Raw genomic sequence first — 19,557 nt, 5'->3', positions numbered from 1 at the left:
CATCACCGTGCAGCCCTCCTGCTCCTTCGCGTTCTGGTTTGGGGTCAGGCTGCGGCTGCTGGGCAGTGCAGGGACCGGCGGGCACACGCTGTGCCCGGGACAGCGGCGCTGCAGCTCCGGGGGTCCCACCGGCCGTTATTAGACTCTGGGGGTGCAACTCGCCTCCTCCCGTTGTCCCTGGAGCAGCGTCTACCGGGGTTTCGTTACCTGGGCCAGCCTAAAGACAAATTTAGAAACGTCGCTTTGAAATCAGCAAGTGGAACTTTTACTGAAAAACGCCGGAAAAAGGAGCCTCCCGCCGCCGCGCTCCCCAGCCCAGCAGCATCCCCGGTTCTCGGTCAGTCTTTAGGCTGCCAGCTCCGTCACAAGGCCGGTCCCGCCCCGGGGCTAGGGCCGGGGCGGCGGTGTCCCCTCGGGCGGCCGCGCCGCCTCCAGCGCCGCCCGCTGCAGCTTCTCCAGCTTCTCCAGCGTCACCGACTTGAGCGGCAGCACCTTGGGCTTGCACAGCACCATGGAGGCCGCGTCCTCCACCGACAGCTGCCCTGCAAGGGGAGAGAAGCGCCTTGTGTGAGCGCCGGGGCCAGGCCGGACCGGCTGCCGGGGCCAGGCCGCCGCCGGTACCTTGTTTGGGCAGCACCTCCCGGAACGCGTCCTTCCCCTCCTGCATGGCGGCTCCCGCACGGCGGCACCGGGCCTGGCACCGCCCGCTCGGGCGTGCGCCGCTGAGGGCGGAGGCAGGCCCTCCGCCAACAAAACTACAGCTCCCAGCGTGCACTGCGCGGCACGGCGCGCACACCCGGCTTCAGCACCCCAGTGCATGCTGGGAATCGTAGTCCTTCGGGGCGAACAGCGGCCAACGCCACGGTGGGAACTGTAGTCCTTTGCGCGGCGCAGTGCACGCCGGGAACTGTAGTTCGCGGGGCGGGAGCGGCCGTCCCAGCTGCCCGCCAGCCGGCGCGGGGCGGGCGGCAGGACGCGGGCCCCGGCTGGCCCAGGGGCTCGGCGGGGCCGCCGCTGCCCGGCTGGCGCTGGCGGGAGCGCGCAGAGCCCAGCCCGGCCGGGCCCGCGTCCCCGCCCGCCGCACCGGGGCTGTGCAGTGGGGCGGCGCCGTTCGAGCCGTGCTGCCGCGTCCCCGCCCCGCCGCGCCGCGCCGCGCCCCTCCTTGCCGCGAAACTCGGGATTTGGGGCTCTCATTTGCGTTGTTATTTAAATAAAACCCGCAACAGACCCCCTCCAACAGACGGGCTTGGCTGCGGCGGCGCGTTCTGATTTTCCTTTTCGATGTGAATCCTGTTTGAAGCGTAAACAGCAGCAAAAGCCGGTGTCTTTCCTAACGCCCAGGGCTTAAGTGTCGCCAAACCCGGTCGGCCGGTGCGCCCTCGGGCCCCTCGTCCCTCCCCGGCTGGTGTTCGGGAGGATCCTCCCCGCTCGCAGCGGCTTCCCCGGCAAAGCCGCCGTGCGAGCCCGGGGCGGCGGGAAAGACCCACCCGAGCGTCCCTGTGCGACGCTCAGCGCCGCCCCCGTGCCGGGATGTGCTGTAATTTCAGATTTTGCTAATGAGCTCGCCTGCGTGTCTTGCATACGTTGTCTGTGTTGGCCTTTGCTTTGGGGATTGATGGTTAAAGCACCTAATCCTGCCAACCTGGCCTCCGCAGGTGGTGACGATGCCTTAAATTGTTCTGAGATTTGAGAACTTGCTCTGTACTACCGCACGAGGACTGGCCGTGGATGAATAAAACGAATCACAAGTGGTGCTGAGAAACAGAAAATGAGGGAGAAAATTATTTCTGGTAAAGATTCTTTTCCATTCTGTATTGGCGTGGCCGGCTGTGTGCTTCCCTCTGCTAGCTCAGGCACCGTGCCATGGACCTGTCGCTATGGATCCAAGGTGCTCCTGGGTTTGCTGGGAGACCTGTGCTAACACTTCCAGATTCCAGTAAGTGACACCTCTCCGATAGTTATTTAAAGCCTCTGTCTGCATTGTTCCTGAGCTATTTCCTTTTTCCTCTACGGCAACCTAGAGAAGGAAACCAACAGTCCCTCAGGTAGCCTGCTCACACCTCACGTGGAATCTCGCCTGCTTGTTGGGTTGGAGGCCAGCAGAGAACCTGCAGAGGCCGAGTGTGGTTCTCCTGCCTCCTGTCTGTTGTGGAGTCGGCCTAAGATAACACTTCTGGCTTGGTCCAGGGCAGCACAGAAGTGGGCTCGTTTCTGGTGTGATTCACATATTCCACCTTCAGAGCAGAAAATGGACATTGATGAGACTATAAAATGGGCATGCTTGCTTGAGACATCTTTCTCTACCCTTTGAAGTGCACGGAAGTGTTCCCACTGATTTCAATGCAAAAATCTGCCTCTTTGTCTGGTGTGCTAGTCCGTGTGCCAATTAGTATTTCATACCGATTGGAAGGGAAAAGGACCAGGGACTGATTAATGAAGAATCTGGATGCTTGAAGACCAGGGTATTTTAAACCGTACATGTAATTTGCAGATCAGTCATTTAGTAGTTTGTTTGCTTGTGTGTTTGTTTAAAAAAAAAACCCAAACTGATCCAGATAGCATCTTAGCTGTGGCTAAAATTGAATGTAAAAGACAGCCAGTTACGACTGAAAACCTTGCAGTGTGAAACCAACAGTTATTCCTGTGGTAACAAATATAGCCTGCAGAGCAACAGAAGATGAGCTGAAAGCAAGACATTGAAATCAAATTGCAGGCTAGGTTTTCTGACGGTGTCCTTCACAGTGCCAATGAGCACCTGGAGTCCAGCATTACGTGAGGACTGGCATTTATAGCAGCCAGAGCCCATCTCCGTCATGTAGGGAATCACTTTCCAAATGCAGTTTTCCTGCCAATGGGGTTTGTTTGCTTGGTGATAAGAAACAATGGTCAACTCAGTTCATTACTTGAGCATTTTAGTGACTGAGGAGTGGAATCTGGCATTGCGTGCTAAATCCATTTTCTTAGCTAATCAAATGCCAACTTGGCAGCCTCTCTAGAAAGCTGATAGCACTGGGACAGGCGTTATTGTGGGGATTGTTTTCAACCATCTCTAGTAAGTTTGCTTTTAAGACACCTCTTTCCGTTGAGGAAAAAACACAGGTATCACCTTCAGGATTGGAAGAGAGGAGAAATAGGCATGGGCATTGTCTGCAGCTTAATATTGTACTTTTTGAAGTGCCTTAAAAACAGGAATGGGTTTAGCTTTGAGTAAGCTTAGTACGTATTTGCCGGAGTGGTGTTAGCCATAGCTGAGAGGAGGGGAAGGAGTGGCACGGAGGACCTAATTCCCCTTGTTTTGTTGGAAGAGGAACAACAAGAGGAGATGTGACTTTTCCAATTACAGATGAGGGACCCAATCTGTTCTTCTGCTAAAAAAATGTAGTTATACCTCATTTTTTGCCTCTGGGGTCAACATAAACTAGAACATACACTCATTTCTCTCGTGGGCCTTTCCAGTTGCCAGAAATAGCTAGAAAGCTGAAATACTTTGCCAAAACCCTTTGATCTGGGAAAAGCACCGTGCACTTGCAGTGTGACGATGCTGAGTTGGTGCACTGTCTTGGTGCCACCCCATGTGGCTGGAGAATCAGAGCAAGACTGTCCTTGAGCACAGCACAATAACGCCCAGGTCTCAAGTTGTGACCCTGTGGTGTCCAGCTTCCTAGAGTCCTGAGACTTGACCTGTGGATAAAACTCGATGTTATTTGACAAAGCGTGAGAGTGGTATCCAGGGAGAGGACAACACGATCTAGGTTGCGTATCCTTATTTTACTGATGTCACAAACAAGTTATTCTTGTAGACTGCAGAAAGCCTCACAACCACAAAACCAGCAATAATTTTATAAATGATAAACTTGTTTTCCTCCTCTTCTTCCCAAGATATTCCAAGTGCAGCAGGCAGCAGAGATGTGCATTGCTGGAATCCAGAGAGTTTCATAACGTGGCAGCCCCTTGCTGAAAGCCCTGCAGATACAAAACAACACTTATTTTCAGTTCTGAGAAACATCTCCTACTAAGTAGAAGAAAAAAGCATTTAGGTGAAGCAATGTTGCCAGTCCCATTTGTTTTGAGGCTTGTTTTCCATTTTTCTACACTTTAAATGCTTTTTATATTCATTCTGCCTTTTGAGCCGTTCAAGTTCCTGTTTTCCATTTTTTCCGTATGACAAGAAAGTCTGGAATCAAGTCCTTACTTTAAAAACAAAAATCTGGTTGACAGTCCCATATAATCATATAGCTCAAGACATAAGGTGTTTAAAAATAAAGCCACTTTCATGAGAATTACCCATCTTGAAGGTGATTTTTTGTTCTCAGTTTAAGTAAACACTTTGTTGACAGTTTAAGAAGCTTTTAACAACACCTGATCTGTGTTTGCTTTCCAGGCAGATCTCTCTCTCTTTTCTTCTTCTTCTCTTCTAAAAATCTAGAGCTTGTATTACCTCTATATGTGCTGACGAGGTCAGAAATGTAGTGTACCAGCATGACTGTGACGTGTGTTGAATAATGCATACCGATGCTTTCAAAAATAGACGTGCAGATTTCATGCAATTGTCCCCTTAAGGTGCTGAGTGGTACCATGGGATCCAGAGCTCATGTTCTTCAGAGAGAGGAGGAGGAAGGTGGTTTGGGTTTACTGGGGGGGGTAAGGTGGGGAACAGAAAGTCTCATGTGACTCCCCCAGGGAATCAGAAATGCCTTCAGGGCCTGGAGCTTGGTAGCTTGATGCTTAACCCAGCCCTTGTTTTTGGGAGTAGATGAGTGATTTCTTTTAGTTGAGCTTTCTGAATATACTTATTTTAAATCTGTCATTGTTTGACGCAGTGGTATCCTCAACCTGTACGCACAAGGCAGGAAGCAGATGTCCTTATTCAGTGTGAAGATTTGTCTTTCACTGCTACATACGTGAAAGTGCCTGGGAATGTATTATCCAAGGAACAGAGGAACAGCTTTTTAATGGGCTGCTCTTCCTGCTCCATCCCTAGAAGTAACGTCCAGTAAGTGCAGAGACCTGCCTATCGCATTGCCCTGTCTAAGTCCCACTCTGGGCTCCCAAGCCAGATGCTCTAAACTGGCATTTCTAGGAGGTTACTGCTCTACTTGTGTGGTTTGAATCGCTTAAGTCTTTGGCCTTGTGCCTTAAAGTGCCAGCAGAGACATGCTGTAATTGCCCGTAAATGCACCATCTGTCATATTATTGTTTAATTATTCCAGCTTCTCACCACCACACACTGCTCAGTGTCTCTCTTGCTATCTTTATTTAATTGAGTGGAAAAAAATCTGAGACTTGCGCTTCACTTAATGTCACTTTGTATTTACCCAGCATCACTGGTTCCCACTGTGAAGTCCCAGCTTTTGTGTGCAGAAGTCGGTCTGCTATACAGAAAAAATAATGTCAATATGTAAAGCGTATGTTAGAAAGAGAACCAATATTTTAACACACAGCAAAGTCAGGCCATAAATCTCTTAACACAATCAAACGATTGTATTATTCTCCCTTGAAACACTGCTGTTCCCCTGAGAAACAAGAGGAGGAAAGAAAAACTCTTGAATAACCAAGTCCTTGTCCTCACAATGCAGGACTGTTCTTAGCCCGTCGCTCTGTCTGTGTTACTTCTTTCTTTTCTGTCTACTAACTCGCTTTTTCCTTGTGTGTCAAATGCCTTCGTGTTCAAGATCCGTCTTTCCCTGGCTCGTCCCTGTTGATCTGGTTCGGAGTACTACTGGGATGTCAGCTCTTTCCTGAGATCAGCTTGCGATTACTAGTTCCACTGCCTACTTGTTACCATTTCCAACATCTCTGCACTTTCAGCCTTCCAACCAACTCCTTATTAATGTGTGTTGGAAAAATCATCTTTCGGAGCTCCCTCCAATGCTCTCCTTGTCTGTATGGCCTATAAAAAAACTTGGCAGCACACTGACTGCTTTTCGTTCCTCAGGCTCCCCATGTCTATGACAAATGCGTGTCATTTTTCTGGTCTTACGGCTAGTTTACAGTCTCTTAATCAGAACAATCTTCTTGTACAGCACTGCACACACGGGAGCAAGACCAAGGCTCCTACCACAATAAGAATAAATATTAGGGTTGCTCGCACTCACTCTGCTCTAGCTTTCATGGCTCTGGGCAGAAGGAGTTTCTTGATGTCCTTTTGGAAGGTCATTCTGCACCTGAATGATCTAGTTTTCAGGGTTTTTTTTCAGAAATCCTCAAGTGAAACTTTCCTTCACAGGTGCACTCTGTGTATCACCTGGCTCCCTGACTGAGCTGGCATCATTGTTGGGGTTGTTCTTTTTGCTCCCCGTAACTGAACTGTAAGATTACTCATTTCGTACTGTTTTCTGATTTGTTTTATTTTTCATCCATCTCTTTCCTGCAGGAAAGAGCAATTTATGTAATGATTTCACTGTGAAATTGACTTCAGGCTTCACTGCTATTTGTCACCATTCAGGAAATCCATCCCTGGCTCCAGGAGAACACTCAATCCCTGCTGACAGCCTGGAAGGGGGAGAGAAAATAGATACCGGAGCTGTAGCTATTAAGACCAACAGGCAAATATTTTATTCCAACTCAATTTTCTCTTCACAAATTACTTTTAAAGAATTTTTTTTTATCTTTGTGAGAATATGAATGAGGGTTTCTTTGTTTCTTTTCTTGGGGACTCTCCTATTCTGTTGATCTGCACCTTTTCCCACATTTCAGACAGTGGAGCTTGCAGCAATGGCAAGATGTAATCCCGAGTAAAACTGCTTCTGCCTGTGGCCTCGGTTAACCTGCTGGCAATGATACTTGCCTGGCCATGGGGCAGCTGGCTTTTTTACACAGCTCAGCATGGATGTGCCGCCACTCCCAGTCACGTTTAGGACACAGTTGAATTGTTTACAGTAATCTTAAAAAACCCCCTCGTAATAAAATTGTTCTGCCTTCCTGGGGCCACCACTCCCAGAGACCTTTCCCTTTTCTTGGCAACTGCAGGAGCCTCTTTGCTTTGGCTTCACACCTTTAGCAGCTAAAAACAATAATAGTACAGAACTGGTCATCTTCAGGCTATCTCTTTGAAGGACAGGCTACACTGCTACCCTGTTGTGGCTGGTGAGGACTGGAGGATCTGAGAGGACCACGGGGAAGTGGAAGCCTGCTCCCTGTTTTATGCAGAACGGGTGCAGGATATGCCCTTGCATGAAGTTCAGCAGACAAAAACCTGGGCTACACTTGCAGTTCTTCATACCGTGCCACACCAGTCAGCCTGGTACTAATCTTCGTGGGCCTTTGGAGGCATGAAATGACACGCAGTGTAAATGAAATCTAAGCCACACCGTACCAGCTTATCGATGCCAGCCAGTTCTAGAAGGCTGACACGGGAGCCAAGTGAAACAGGTACAGCGGTAGGAGATGTCGCGTACCACCTGCAGGCACACAGAGCTACACCTCTCGCGCAGCACCGGAGTCCAACAGCAACGTGTGACATGAGGACAGCTGGTGAACCCACGGCCACTTAGGCTTGAATGCACTTTCCTGGGGAGGAAGTGGCTTTTCCCTTGGAAAGCTCTACTCCCCAGGGTCCACATGAGGTCAACGGAAAAAGTGATTTCTTCAGAATATGATTCAGAGTGCCTAAGCACAGGCTTATCTTATTGACTACAGAGAGGGCTTAACCTCTGTAGATTTAAACTAGCTTTTGTGAATACCCATCCCCTCTTGCCCCTTGGTTTTGGGAATTATGCTAGTCCTGAACGTGGTTAGTCCCTGGTAGGCACGCTGCCTGCTGAAATCCAGGTGCTGCAGAGCCAAGCTAAGAGATGCTTGTCCACCACAGCACAGAATGTCCTGTTGGATCCTGCTTTGTCCTTTCGAGTTTCCCTGGGGTGTCAGAAACAGATTTGCAAGTACTAGAAGAACAAAACGAAGTCAAGAAAGGTTGTTTTCTTTAAGGATGGCATGACCAGAGTTGGAATAATCAGCATCTGTTTCAGTTTAACTGAGTTTTTCATTCCAGCCTTTCTCCCCTTTCAAAGTACAGACAACTGAAGCCTTTAATTTGCCCTTTCACTGTAAAGCAGGAGTTTCTAACAGCTTATACTATCCTGTCTAGAATATCTACACTAAAAAATGCAGTTGTCTGTTGTGAATGAAAAAGCACTTGCTTGTTTCTGTTGTTTGTAGTGTTGACTTTGAAAGATAAATTGTTTGAACTGCTCGACACTCTGTTTGTATAACTGAAGATCAGCTTGCCTGATAGCCTGCTGGATTTGCAGTTTTCCCTTGTACTAAATAAACTGAAGAACTGCTGGCTCTGGGGCAGTTAGGACACAGCACATACTTGAAAAAGTTTGTATGCATGCAAGTAAATACAAGAAAATAATTTCATGCATGGCATTTTGGATGTGCTGTTTCAGCATTGGTATGTCCTGTCTTTCCACCTGGAGGAGCTCCTGCAAGACCTAGGAAATCTGTTTAAAAAATTGCAAACAACCTGACAGACATAGATAGGTGGCTACTGAGTTGAAAGTTGAAGCTGGCAGGACCAGAATTGGTTTTTTACATGATTGTTTTACAACCCTAAGTCATACTGCGTGGTTTTGAGAACATAGGTACCTTAATCAAACTCTGTCCTTTTATCATATGCTTGCTTTGTAGAACCAAATGGAGGAAAAAGCAAAACTAATTTCTTGTCAGCCAAGTAAGCAGACCTGACTCTGAACACATAAAAGGAACAGACAGTAAAAATAGCAACATCTTACTGTACTGTAGTCCTCCAAAAGAGAACCACGTTTTGAGGTTCCCCTTCTTTGTATCCTTCTTTGTATTGCAACAGCATCTCACACCAAGCAAAAGCTTTTGCTCTGTGGGGCAGTCTCTGTTTTCAACGCGATGGATCTTGTCAGCTGCTCTGTTGCAGTATTGGCTTCTAGACATTGACAAGGGCTCTGAATGTCTATGTGAATCCTCCAGACACGGTTTTGGTGCCCAGCACCTTCCTCTCTCCTCTTCAGCTCCTGAGTTGTTCCAACTCTTCCAGCCTTCTCAGTTTTTGCATGCTCATAATAAAGGCAGTGGAGCCAAGGTGACATTCAAGGGGAAGAGAGAAAAGCAATGATGAAGGCATACACTATTTTTGGGATTGGTATGATGCTCACAAATTGAAATGGGCTTTCTTGTCCCATCAGCCTTCACAGCATGCTTATCTCCTCCAGAACAACTAAACCCATTGCAACCCTTCGCTAAGAGACTGAAGCCAAACCTCTGGCAAACCGATGATTCAAGAGAAGGGAAAGGAGTAGGACAAGGCAGTCTGGGTAGATTGAGGTGTAGATGAGAGGAAGAGAAAACCTAGGACTGGGAATTTGGAGGTTTAAGATGTGATAGAAGGAAATTGAGGTTCACAAAGAAAGTGGAACTGGGACTTAGAGGAGTTTTATGCTGAGACTGGCTGGCAAGGAACTGGCAGCAGGAAAGGGACAGAATACATGGCAGAATTCAGTTTCTCAGTATGAGGAGATGAGAAGGAAGAGACAGGAAAGTCGGGGGCTTGGCAGTGAGATGAAGAACCAGACAAGAGACTGAACTAGGACCTGGTGTGAGGAACCAAAGTTGGAGGCTCTGTTGGAGGTTGAGAAAGGAGAGACAGCCTGGGGAAGGAACTGGTGATGGATGTCTGAAAGCGGAGGTCAGGCAGAGGGAAGGGAGCGGGGTACCATGGAGAGCTGCGGGAGGCAGCCCCACGCAGAGCAGAGGGGCACAAGGGTGGCGAGGGGCGCAAGGGGCTGCGCTCACTGGGACATCCTGAATTCCAGAGCTGCAAGAGGCACAGAGCTTCCCTGGGGCTTGGCCTTCACCTTGGAACAGCCAGCAAAGAATTTGCCTCCTGTGCTGTCTGCCCCAGCCCACGGTACAGAAATGACCAGAATTGGGTGTCCTTGGACGAGGCGGCGGCAGCTGCCTGCCAGGGGGAGGAGAGTGGGTTCCTTGTAGTTAGACGACAAAAATTTTACAGTTGGGAGGAGGTAGTGAAAAGGCCACATGACCAAGAGATAAAGGGCCAATTCATTAGTCTGGCAGCCACTAAATTAAAAAAAGGCAAGTGGGGCTATTATATGAGGGGTATCTGAATTCAGTCAAGGATGATTCCGATGTTGCTAAATTGATCTTGTGGTCAACTTAAGCAAGCTTAACTAATTAATTGCTTTATTGTAGTTCATTGTGTAAGAGGCATCTCCTAATAAATCACACTGCTTTGTAGAAACTTGCTTGAAACAACTATGTAAATACTAAATAGCCTTAGGAACGGTCTTATGAATCCACTGAATAATCCAGATTCCAACAATCATCCTCCTGCGCTGCTGGTCCAGTTGGAGGATAACAATTCGCTGTTGCTATCGGTTTCTCTTTGAGTTGGAGTGGCAGAGGTCTGCGTTGGGCACACAAAGGTACCAGCACGGCTGATGACCCATGGAGGTGCTGCAATGCTGCGTGGTCCTGCACTGACAGTTGCCCTTCTCAGGAATGCAGGAAGTGCTACAGGTGTTAAAGGAACGTTATGACAGTTGCAAAGCCAAGCATTGAAAAGTTAGGCAATGTCCAGATGAAATCATCAGTGAAACCTTAACTCAGAACCTGTACGCATGTAGGTTATGAAATGCTCGTTAATTATATTTCCCCTCCTGTTCATTTCAGTGTGAATGGCAGTAATTCATGCTCCTCACACACTTCTATGGGTTTTCTGCAGCAAGAGAGTCTGAGGATCCTCTGACTTACTGTCTGTGGATCTATCTTAAGGAGAGGTACTCAGTTGCAATACCACAATGTTTGAAATACAGGCTCGTCAGCATAGTTTCCTGATGCTGAGGCCCTTAACTAACACTCCTAAGGATTGTGACTCTCACACTCACCTTCTACACTGGGCCAGGTCTGTGTTGATGAAGATTTGGGGACAAACAGTGCTGATGGAGGCTGGGAGTAGGTTGGAGCTGAGCTCTCCAGCATCCAGTAGGAGGGTATAAAATTAACTACTCTATTTGTGCAGATTAAAAACAAATCTTGCATGTATGAATTTTTCCTTTGCAAAAATGTCTGTTAGTTCTGATCGTTGGCACAAGTATTACCGTGATATTGGTCTAATATCATAAGACATATTTAAGGAGTTGCAGCAGAAGGGTGGAGTTATCAGTGTAAATTTCTTGGCTGATTCCTTGTCTAGTGACAATTGTCCTGCTCTGCTTTATATCGGCTTTTCAGTTTTATGTTTCATCATGAAAAGAGCAAACCAGTTCTTCTGAGTATAAAATAACATTTTTTTAGATTTCTAATGATATTTTTGAAAGCGAAGCAAGTAGAAATAGAAGTAAGATCTCTAACAGAACAAGAGTACACGTAGCATGTATCTTTTGTACATAGTTCTCCAATGCTAAAGAAACTGGGTACACAAAGAGCCCGAGAAATGTAAAGTACATAGTCAACAAAACATTCAGATCCTCCCTGTGCATGGTGAACACACACTATGATCTTTAATACAGAATATGTAGTTATATATGTGTGTTCAAATAAGCTACACATGGAAAAATTCTTTCAGACTCCAGGCTTTTCAGGGCAAAGTGTGTATTTTCATGTCTTGTAGGGGACTGGTGCACTGTCTGCACTGAAGGTTTTATTGAGTAACAACAACAAATAAACATCCAATCCTTGTAAGAAATATGGTCATTAGGAAATTACACCTGGTTCCCGCCCTGTGACCCACTATGCCAAAAAGCCAATTCTGCTTTTAATGCTGTTCAGCGTTTATCAGTAAAAAAGCGTATAACCACATTGAACTGTCTGGTTTGCCAAAGACTCACACAAAGGAAACTGGCAGAACCCAAATAAGCAAATGCCAGGAGCCTTGTTTCGCTGAAACGAGCCTCGATGGTTGACAAAACTTGCAAAAAACTGATGGAAAGCACACAGCTGATGTAGGAAAGGTCTCCCAAATTCACTCATGGTTTTGACTGTGCTGAGGTGCCAGCTTTCTGTCACGTCTCGGCTGGTACAGGTGACCCATGGCAGGAGCGGGGTGATGCGCGTACAGCAGTGAGAGGAGATACTTGATATGAACTCCTTATATGAGAATTTCGGATCCTGTCTGTCCTGGGGGGCAAACTCTCCAGTTAAACAGTGGCCTGGTGGGAAAACAGCTCCTATTTGTAATACTTTCATGAGCTGCTGCCAAAAGCCGCCTGCCCTCCTCACTGGGGGAAATCCTGACAAGTTTCTCCTCCGTGTCGCAGCGGTGACGTGCCCGAAGGTTTCACCGGGACGTGCGGGGGCTCCGGTGCGAGGCAGCGCAGGCCCGGCTGCCCGGTGAGGTGCCCGGCAGCCGCCAGGCCCCGGGCGGGGGGTGCTCACGGGACACCGAGATAAGACGCGGAGACAGCGGGGAGCCCTGTCTGACCGCGCCGTGCTGCCGCTCCCGCCCCGGCAGGCCGCTGCAGCCCGTCCGGCCGCCTCGCCGTCGCCAGGGGCAACCGGGCCACTTCCGCCCGCTGCCAAGATGGCGGCGGCGCCGTAACCCGGAAGCGGTCGGTGGCCCCGCGCCTCGGCGGCCCCGCCCCCGTGGTGCCGCGGGAGGTCTGTGGGCGGGGAGTCCCGTGACGGCTCGGTGCGCACAGACGGTGGCCGGCAGGGGCGGGCGGGGAGGGGGGGCGAGCGCGCCGCGGGAGGATGGCGGAGCCGCACGGTACGGGGCGGCCGGGCGGGGGCCCGCGGCGGGCCGGGGGGCGGCGGGGCTCGGCTCGGGGGCGGCGGGGCGCGCTGAGGCGGCGGCTGACAGCGGGCGGGGTGGGCCGGGGGCGGCGGCGGGAGGCCGCGGGCACAAAGGCGGGGAGGGCCCGGGCGGCAGGTACCCGGGCGGGGGAAGCGCCCCGTGCCGCCCCAGCGGGGGTTCGGCGGCGGGGCAGCCCAGCCCGGCCGGGCTCCGCGCACCGGCACCCGGCGAGTGTGTGTGTGTGTGTGTGTGTGTGTGTGTGTGTGTGTGTGTGTGTGTGCGCGCCCGCCCGCCCCGGCGGCTGCAGCCCCGCCCGGCCGCCGCGGGGCCCGGGGCAGGTGGGCCGGGCCGGGCCGGGGGCCGCCCGCTGCGTGCGGAGGGGCGGCGGTGGCCGATCGTCCCGCCGGGGCTGCCCCGCGCCTCCGGGCTGCCGGGCGGTGGCATCGACCAGCCACCGCCACAACAACAACAAAACAGAGAAAGAAAGGAGGAAGCTCCGCTTTACAGCCTCACCTCTCCTCCTCCCCTCCAGCCGCCGGTACCGAGAGCTGGCGAAGAGAAATTTAAGAGGCTTCGCGTGTGTGCGGTGGCTCTGACGCTCAGGGTAATGATTACCGGCGTCCAGGGTAATGATTACATCTGCCGCTGTGTGCCAGGGCTGGCCCCCACCCTCCCGTGCAGGCGTGAGGCTCCTTTCCTGTTTCACCCGGTGGATTTGGTGTGGCAGCTCTGATGGAGCCGGGGAGGCACAACCTCCTTTCCAAAGCCGTCACCTTCCTGCCTAGCCAGGTGATTTTCCCCGTATTTAAAACGGAGAGGCGTCCCAGAGAAAGCGGTGTGACAGCTTCCCGCCTCTATTTGTGGCTGTAGAAGGTGTTTACACCAAGTTGTACGTATCTTTCTCTAGGAAAAGGTTAAAAAGTGGCACTAACCTTAGCTGAGGTGAACGGCTGAGTGCGTTGACTAAAATTGCAACTGAGCATGGGCTGTACAGAAATTCAGCAGAACTGAAGTTTGGTGAAACTATGCTGCTGCTTAACTCTACCGGCTTATTTACGAGCAGGTACGGAGATGGAATAGAAAGTCGCAATGTGTGAGAAAACAGTTACAAAGTACTGAAGTAGCAATAGCAATTTGTAACTCACGTATCTGAGGTGGGACTATGGAAGCATGCATTTTATTCAGTTCTGCACATGTGCAGGCACTTTTGAGGCAGAATATTCATGACCAAGGAGTTGTAATTGTGTGTATTGTCATTGCTGCGGTACTCAGTTGGGGTTTGTTTGGACTATCAAAATAGAAATTAAGCTGGTTTTAGTAATTACCTCAGGGTCTTAATTTTCTGCTGTTTCTTGTCTGCATGTTTGCCTTTCTACTTATTGTTTCTTCTTTTTGCCTTCTAAACTGGGGTTTTTTTAATCACTAGTCATTATTGGATGCTTCTATTTATAAAGTCAAGGGCTTAAAGTAGGCGGTGGTCAAATTAAGTCACACTTATTTACAGCCATATTTCAGGCATATGCTGTGTGATGATCTTGATATAATCCTAGCCTGGTTTTGGGAAAGATTTACTGTATCCTATGAATTTGTTATTACACTGTTGTGCGTATATTTTAATTTTAGTAACACCCTTATCCTCTTAATTCCTGCTGAATTATTTGGGCTTGACTGTTTTACTTTTCTGTGTAATTATTCTTTGCTGTGGATGAGTAAAATGGGAGATTATTTTAGTAATTTAAAGCCGGATTCCTTTTAATTTAGGCTAATGTTTGTCAGCCATCAGGTTGTCTGTATGTGTGGTAAGGCAAAACATGTACATCAGGCAAAATTAATTTTATCTATAATCTTGTAGAACAGAAAGATAATTCCAGACAAAGCTTTTCTTGTGTCCACAGCCTTCCTTTGAGGAATACTGAGGCATCCTCAAAGAGGATGCTGTCTTCTGCCACATTCCTTTATTCTGCTCTTTCTAGAAATGTTAAACAATCCCCAACATTTTTTCTTAGGGGTGATGGCAAGGGTAGGGTTGATAAACAGTGCTGATTGCGAATAGCTGCTGTTCCCAGTCTAGTTTTTCCTTCCCAGGGTGACATATCTGTAAGGCAGGAGGTGCTGGGAGGGGCGTTCCTTTGTTATGGTGACACTTAAATCGCACTGACGGGTATATTCTCCTCCAGGAATTCTGTGCGATTGGAGGGATTCTTTCAGACGACGAATATTTTCTCCAGCTGTGTTCCTGCACTCTTAGCCTATGTACAGAAATTAATTGCTCTGAAGATCGCTGTTCGTGTGCCTTTTAGGAAACCCTTGGATTGATTGTTACTTGGCTGTGGCTTTCTAGAAAAGAATGTTTCTGCTGAAGCGGCATGTGTGTGACAGTCCTGGCTTGTCACCGTGCAGGCCGGCTGCTGCCGACCTCTGTACAGCACCCGCGAAATAGGTGGATGTATGTGCTTGCATGTGTGCACGCTCCTCGGGCATGTTAATTGAATTAAGGCTGCAAAAGTATCTTCTGTTTGTTACGAATGAGAAGGATCACATTTTGTGATCCCTTCTCGTCAAGGCTGATGAAGCCCTGCAAATAACAGGGCTCTCTCTTGGGAAGGCTTAGCATGATGATGAGGAAACAAAACCGCGTTAAGAGATCTCAGATGTTACCGAAATACCATCGAGGAGAATTTGGCTGGGTGCTAAAAAGGAGCCGTTTCTCTTCAGCAGCATCGTGTCTGAAGAAAGATGAAAACTTGTGTGTGTGGAGGGGGGGACGGCAGCGCTCGCCCCATCCCCTCGCCCACTGCAGCTCCGGCCGGCTCATCCAGTGCCCACCTCACCTCGGCTCTCCTCCACGGGGCATTTCGGGTGTCTCCTTACCCTCTCACTCAGCTTGGCTTTCAGCATTTCCCACCCAAAGGCTCCTTTTTTTTTTTTTTGTGTGTGTGTGTGTGGCAGCTTTGTGGATGCTCTTAATTGAAGCGAGGCTTGCTTTCCTCTCTGTCATTGCAATACCTTGTGTTTATTTTTACTGTGTGCAACTGCATCTCAGGAGATATTTCTGTCTCTCTTTTTCTAGTGTGTGTGTGTGCAAGAGAGGGCTGGGGAGGACACAGCAGTGCAGATTAAACAGCCAGTTGTAACTAGATTGTAGAGAGAAAAAGAACGCTTGTTTACATTAAAATTGTACTGGCTGATGTAGTCTGGTCTGTTTGATACAGTAGTCTTGCTATGTTACAAAATGTACCGGGATAAAATGTAACAGGTTGTATAATAAGCAGGTAATGTTTGCGGAATTAGCCGTTGACCTTAATTTGCTTGTTTTTGCTGCATTGCTTGGGCTTGACTGTGTTGTGAAATGCACATAATGTACTATTAAATCTGGGCATCCTCCGACACGAAAATTGGTTCAATAAAGTCATTTTCAGTATAGCAAAACAGTGGTATCTGAGTAAAAAGGGAATTTTAATTGCTAAGAATTTTTCTGTCATTAACCTCTAGGTAATGGATATGCTTGGTACAGAAACTATGCAGTGTTTATAATTTCCTTTAAAAAAAGTAATTTTATAGCACATAGTTAATTTTAGACTTTTAAAATCGTTGCAGTTTAAGAAACACTTTATCTGTATTACTCTACAAGAGAAACACATGAGAACAGGGCCTCTGGTATGATTGTAGACATGCCGATCAGCCTGAGAATATGTTAAGAGGCCGTGAATTGGTGTAGATAAATACTAGGACGCATGGTCGAAGAACTTCTTAAAACAATCTGGCATGCCTGTACACTTGGTTCTTTTAGCATTGTTTTACTCTTAAGGTGGACACAGAAAAAAATAGGAAAGGCTCGAACATATGTGTTTGCTTCTCTACAAAAGTGTCGTATATCCACATACAGACCTAATTTGCACGCTTGCTGCCCTTTTTGTTACAAAAAGTGCTGGAGAGTATTTTCTGCCACAGGAAGGTGTGTATCTGTTTCTTTTATTTATTATTTTTTAGCATAGTTGAAAGTTTGCTGCTTGTCTGTCAGCGGTGTCAGGATTTTGCAGCCCTGGGGAGATGAGCTGTGCCCCAGCCTGGTTGTTCATCTTGAGAAACACGTGACTGGTGCTCGCAGTAAATCGGTTGTAGCTTGCTCTTACCCTTGCCATGCTAATCCTCTACAGGCTTCTGTGTCCTAAAGTGTATCCTATTCTGCCTGTGAGGAAGATGTGTGGAGTGATCCAGCAGACACTCTTTCCATGGAGCCCTGATGATCCCGTAGATATTGTATCCAGTTCAGTGGACCTGCCTACCCTGTAGTCAGCGGGGTTTTGTTACGCACGCATCCTAATTGTTCTTTCTGTTGTCATTGTGCACAGACTGAAGGGGCTATGCACCAATGCAAATAGCCTTTCTAATACCTTACGCATTTGCATTATAATGGCTTCATAAATATTGCAGCACATCTCAGTTCACTCTCTCACTGCTTTGACTGCTGGGATTCAAAATAGGTTCTTTCTGTAACACGCTTCTTGTTTGGGTTGGTGTTGCTTTGGAGGGGGGTCCTGAAGTGCATCTGTGTTAAAAAGTGAGGCCTGTTTGTGATGAGGTGCAATTTTAACACATCCGTGTTCTAATCTCCCGCTCCATTGAGCCCACAGGTTGGTGCAGGCACTTGGAGGAAGAAAAATTAAAGCTTGGGTAGTTTTTCACCAACAATTTCTAAAATCACTATATTTGGGGTTGCAGAACATGTTTGTTTGAGACTTGGTTTTGCATTTATTTCCAGAAATCCTATAGGTGTCTGTGGGAATATTTTATGCATAAGGAATGCAAAATATTGTGCCACCAGTGTTTTAGTGCTGAAACATTCGATGACTTGTGACTAACTTTACCAGAAGTACCCCGAATTTCCTTTGAAAGTGTTGATACGGTGATGTGACTGAAAGCAGACACTGTTTTTGGGTAGTGGTGGCAGATTGCCATCACCTATCTGTCAAAAGTTTGCTTTATGACGTTCTTAAACAGAACAGGGATTAGTATCACTGCCTTGACTCTTAGTGATTTGTAGATGCATAGAGGCTTTTAAAAATCAGCATAGAATGCCATCTTTTACAGGTTTGAATTAATTTCTTGTAGCTACAGCCTTGTTATTAATGTATTGTGTCAAATTTCAGGAAGGATAATATATTAAACTATTATTTATATTTTTGGCTAATCAGTTGTGATCCTAAGGCTTGCTCTGTCTTACATAGTTTAGTTTGTGAAAACTGCAGCAAGAAATGTATGTGTAAATCAAGTGTTCAATTTTGGTTTAGATATCTGATGTCACTCTCTCACTTGTTTGCACATATTTAGGCAGTAGTAGTTCAGTTTAATGATATAATGAATGACTCTGTTGGAACTAAAGTTACGAAAACAGTTTCCTGAAGCAGTGGTAGTATTGCGAGAAACCATAAATGTACTTATAACTTCTACATGATGATTGATGATTCACTTAAATGTGAAGAATTCTGCTTAGTGCTGCAAACAACATACATATTACTATAATACGGTAGGTATTTATATTTATATATATTTATATGTCTAAATATATATTTGATATATATTTATGTATATATTTATACAGTACATATATACACACACATCCTGTCAAAAACCTGTGTGTACTAGAAGTTTAGAGTATTTATAGCAATAGACATGGAAATACAAGGTTAAATAATGTTAAATGAAAGAATAAAAATAATCCTGAAGCCCTGACACCTGAGAACCTTAAGCTGTAGTGTATTTATACTTTCCATATACTTGGATTTTAATTATCCATTAGATGTTACACATAATGTTGGTTTAGTGCCTCAAAGAATATGGCAAAACCACTTTAGGATTTGCTATTGTATTTAGATCTATGCTTTTGGTGTTTCCATCCTAATAGAAACTAGTATTAAATCAGAAGTCGAAGAGGTGATTCATGACAGTCTGAATGGTCTGAATGATCCATTGGTCTATCATGTTGTGTTGACTGGGAAGAAAAATAAACATATTAATTACTTTTATGAAGACATACTTGACCGGCAGCCAAAAAGACCAAGGCCTGATACTTATTTATAGCTGAAGTACAGCAATGATCGTGGGGAGTCGGACTTCTTGCTTTTCCTTTCTCATCTGTGTCCCAGTCGTTGAAATCCTGGCAAATAGGGGATTTTACTCTCTCTTTGGAATGAGGCTGCTCTCTTGTGACTGGCAGGAGTGGTAACCTGTGTACTTGTAGTATGTGAACTGTCCAGTCTTCTGAATAATAGGATTTCACACTGTTGTATTTTTTTGAGGCTGAAAGTTAGGTTATAATCTGTTTGTAAATCACAGGATTGATTGTGTTTATTTATATTTATCCTGGGAGGAAATTCTCATGTTGTATGTCAAAATACATAAAGCAAAAAAATACTCTTTTTTTTAAAACCGTTTTAACTGTTACATAGATTTTTTTATTTTTATTTTTGAATGAGAGAGCAATTCAATTCAGCCTGTCACTGAAACTTAAAGCTTGTATAGCACAGGTCCTAGTAAATTTACAGATAATTGGCTAAAGCCATACATACCGTGCAGCCAGGTGCTGAGTAAAGTTCTTAGTGCCGTGCAAGGGTTCAGGTTCTTAGCTTCAGTCTTATTTTTCCATCATTTTATACCTAGTCCAGCAAAATACTGGAGATGATTCCATCCTCATAAAAAAAAAAAAAAATCCTATAATCTCTCAGTGCTTCCCCCGCTACCTCAACAAAAAGCCCCGAATCAACCCTCAAGGCAAGGAAATAATTGTATAATCCTTATTGTCTTCATTAGATGGATTTTGGAAATTG

General features: G+C 46.9%; 2 protein-coding genes across 3 annotated transcripts in view; one reads left to right on the top strand and one right to left on the bottom strand.

Moving 5' to 3' along the window:
* Positions 1-242: 242 nt before the first annotated feature.
* BBIP1 (BBSome interacting protein 1) lies at positions 243-730 on the bottom strand. Its single transcript, XM_065639176.1, has 2 exons — positions 622-730; positions 243-542 (listed from the first exon to the last, which is right to left on the bottom strand). Exons 1-2 carry the CDS (start codon positions 665-667, stop codon positions 388-390), a joined length of 201 nt encoding a protein of 66 aa, XP_065495248.1. The 5' UTR covers positions 668-730; the 3' UTR covers positions 243-387.
* An 11,927-nt stretch (positions 731-12,657) lies between these two features.
* SHOC2 (SHOC2 leucine rich repeat scaffold protein) overlaps positions 12,658-19,557 on the top strand; it is a 72,267-nt gene continuing 65,367 nt past the window's right edge. The window contains exon 1 of one of the 2 annotated variants that reach the window (XM_065639251.1): positions 12,658-12,703. The gene's annotated coding sequence lies outside the window, so the exon portion shown is untranslated. Of the gene's footprint in view, positions 12,704-13,267; positions 13,520-19,557 lie in introns of those variants that run through there. The other variant, XM_065639252.1, reaches the window with a different exon arrangement.

This window comes from Caloenas nicobarica, chromosome 7, assembly GCF_036013445.1.
Source record: "Caloenas nicobarica isolate bCalNic1 chromosome 7, bCalNic1.hap1, whole genome shotgun sequence".
NCBI classification, from domain to species: domain Eukaryota; kingdom Metazoa; phylum Chordata; class Aves; order Columbiformes; family Columbidae; genus Caloenas; species Caloenas nicobarica.
The sequence above is the reverse complement of the archived record's forward strand: the minus strand, read 5'-3'. Positions and strand labels throughout refer to the sequence as shown.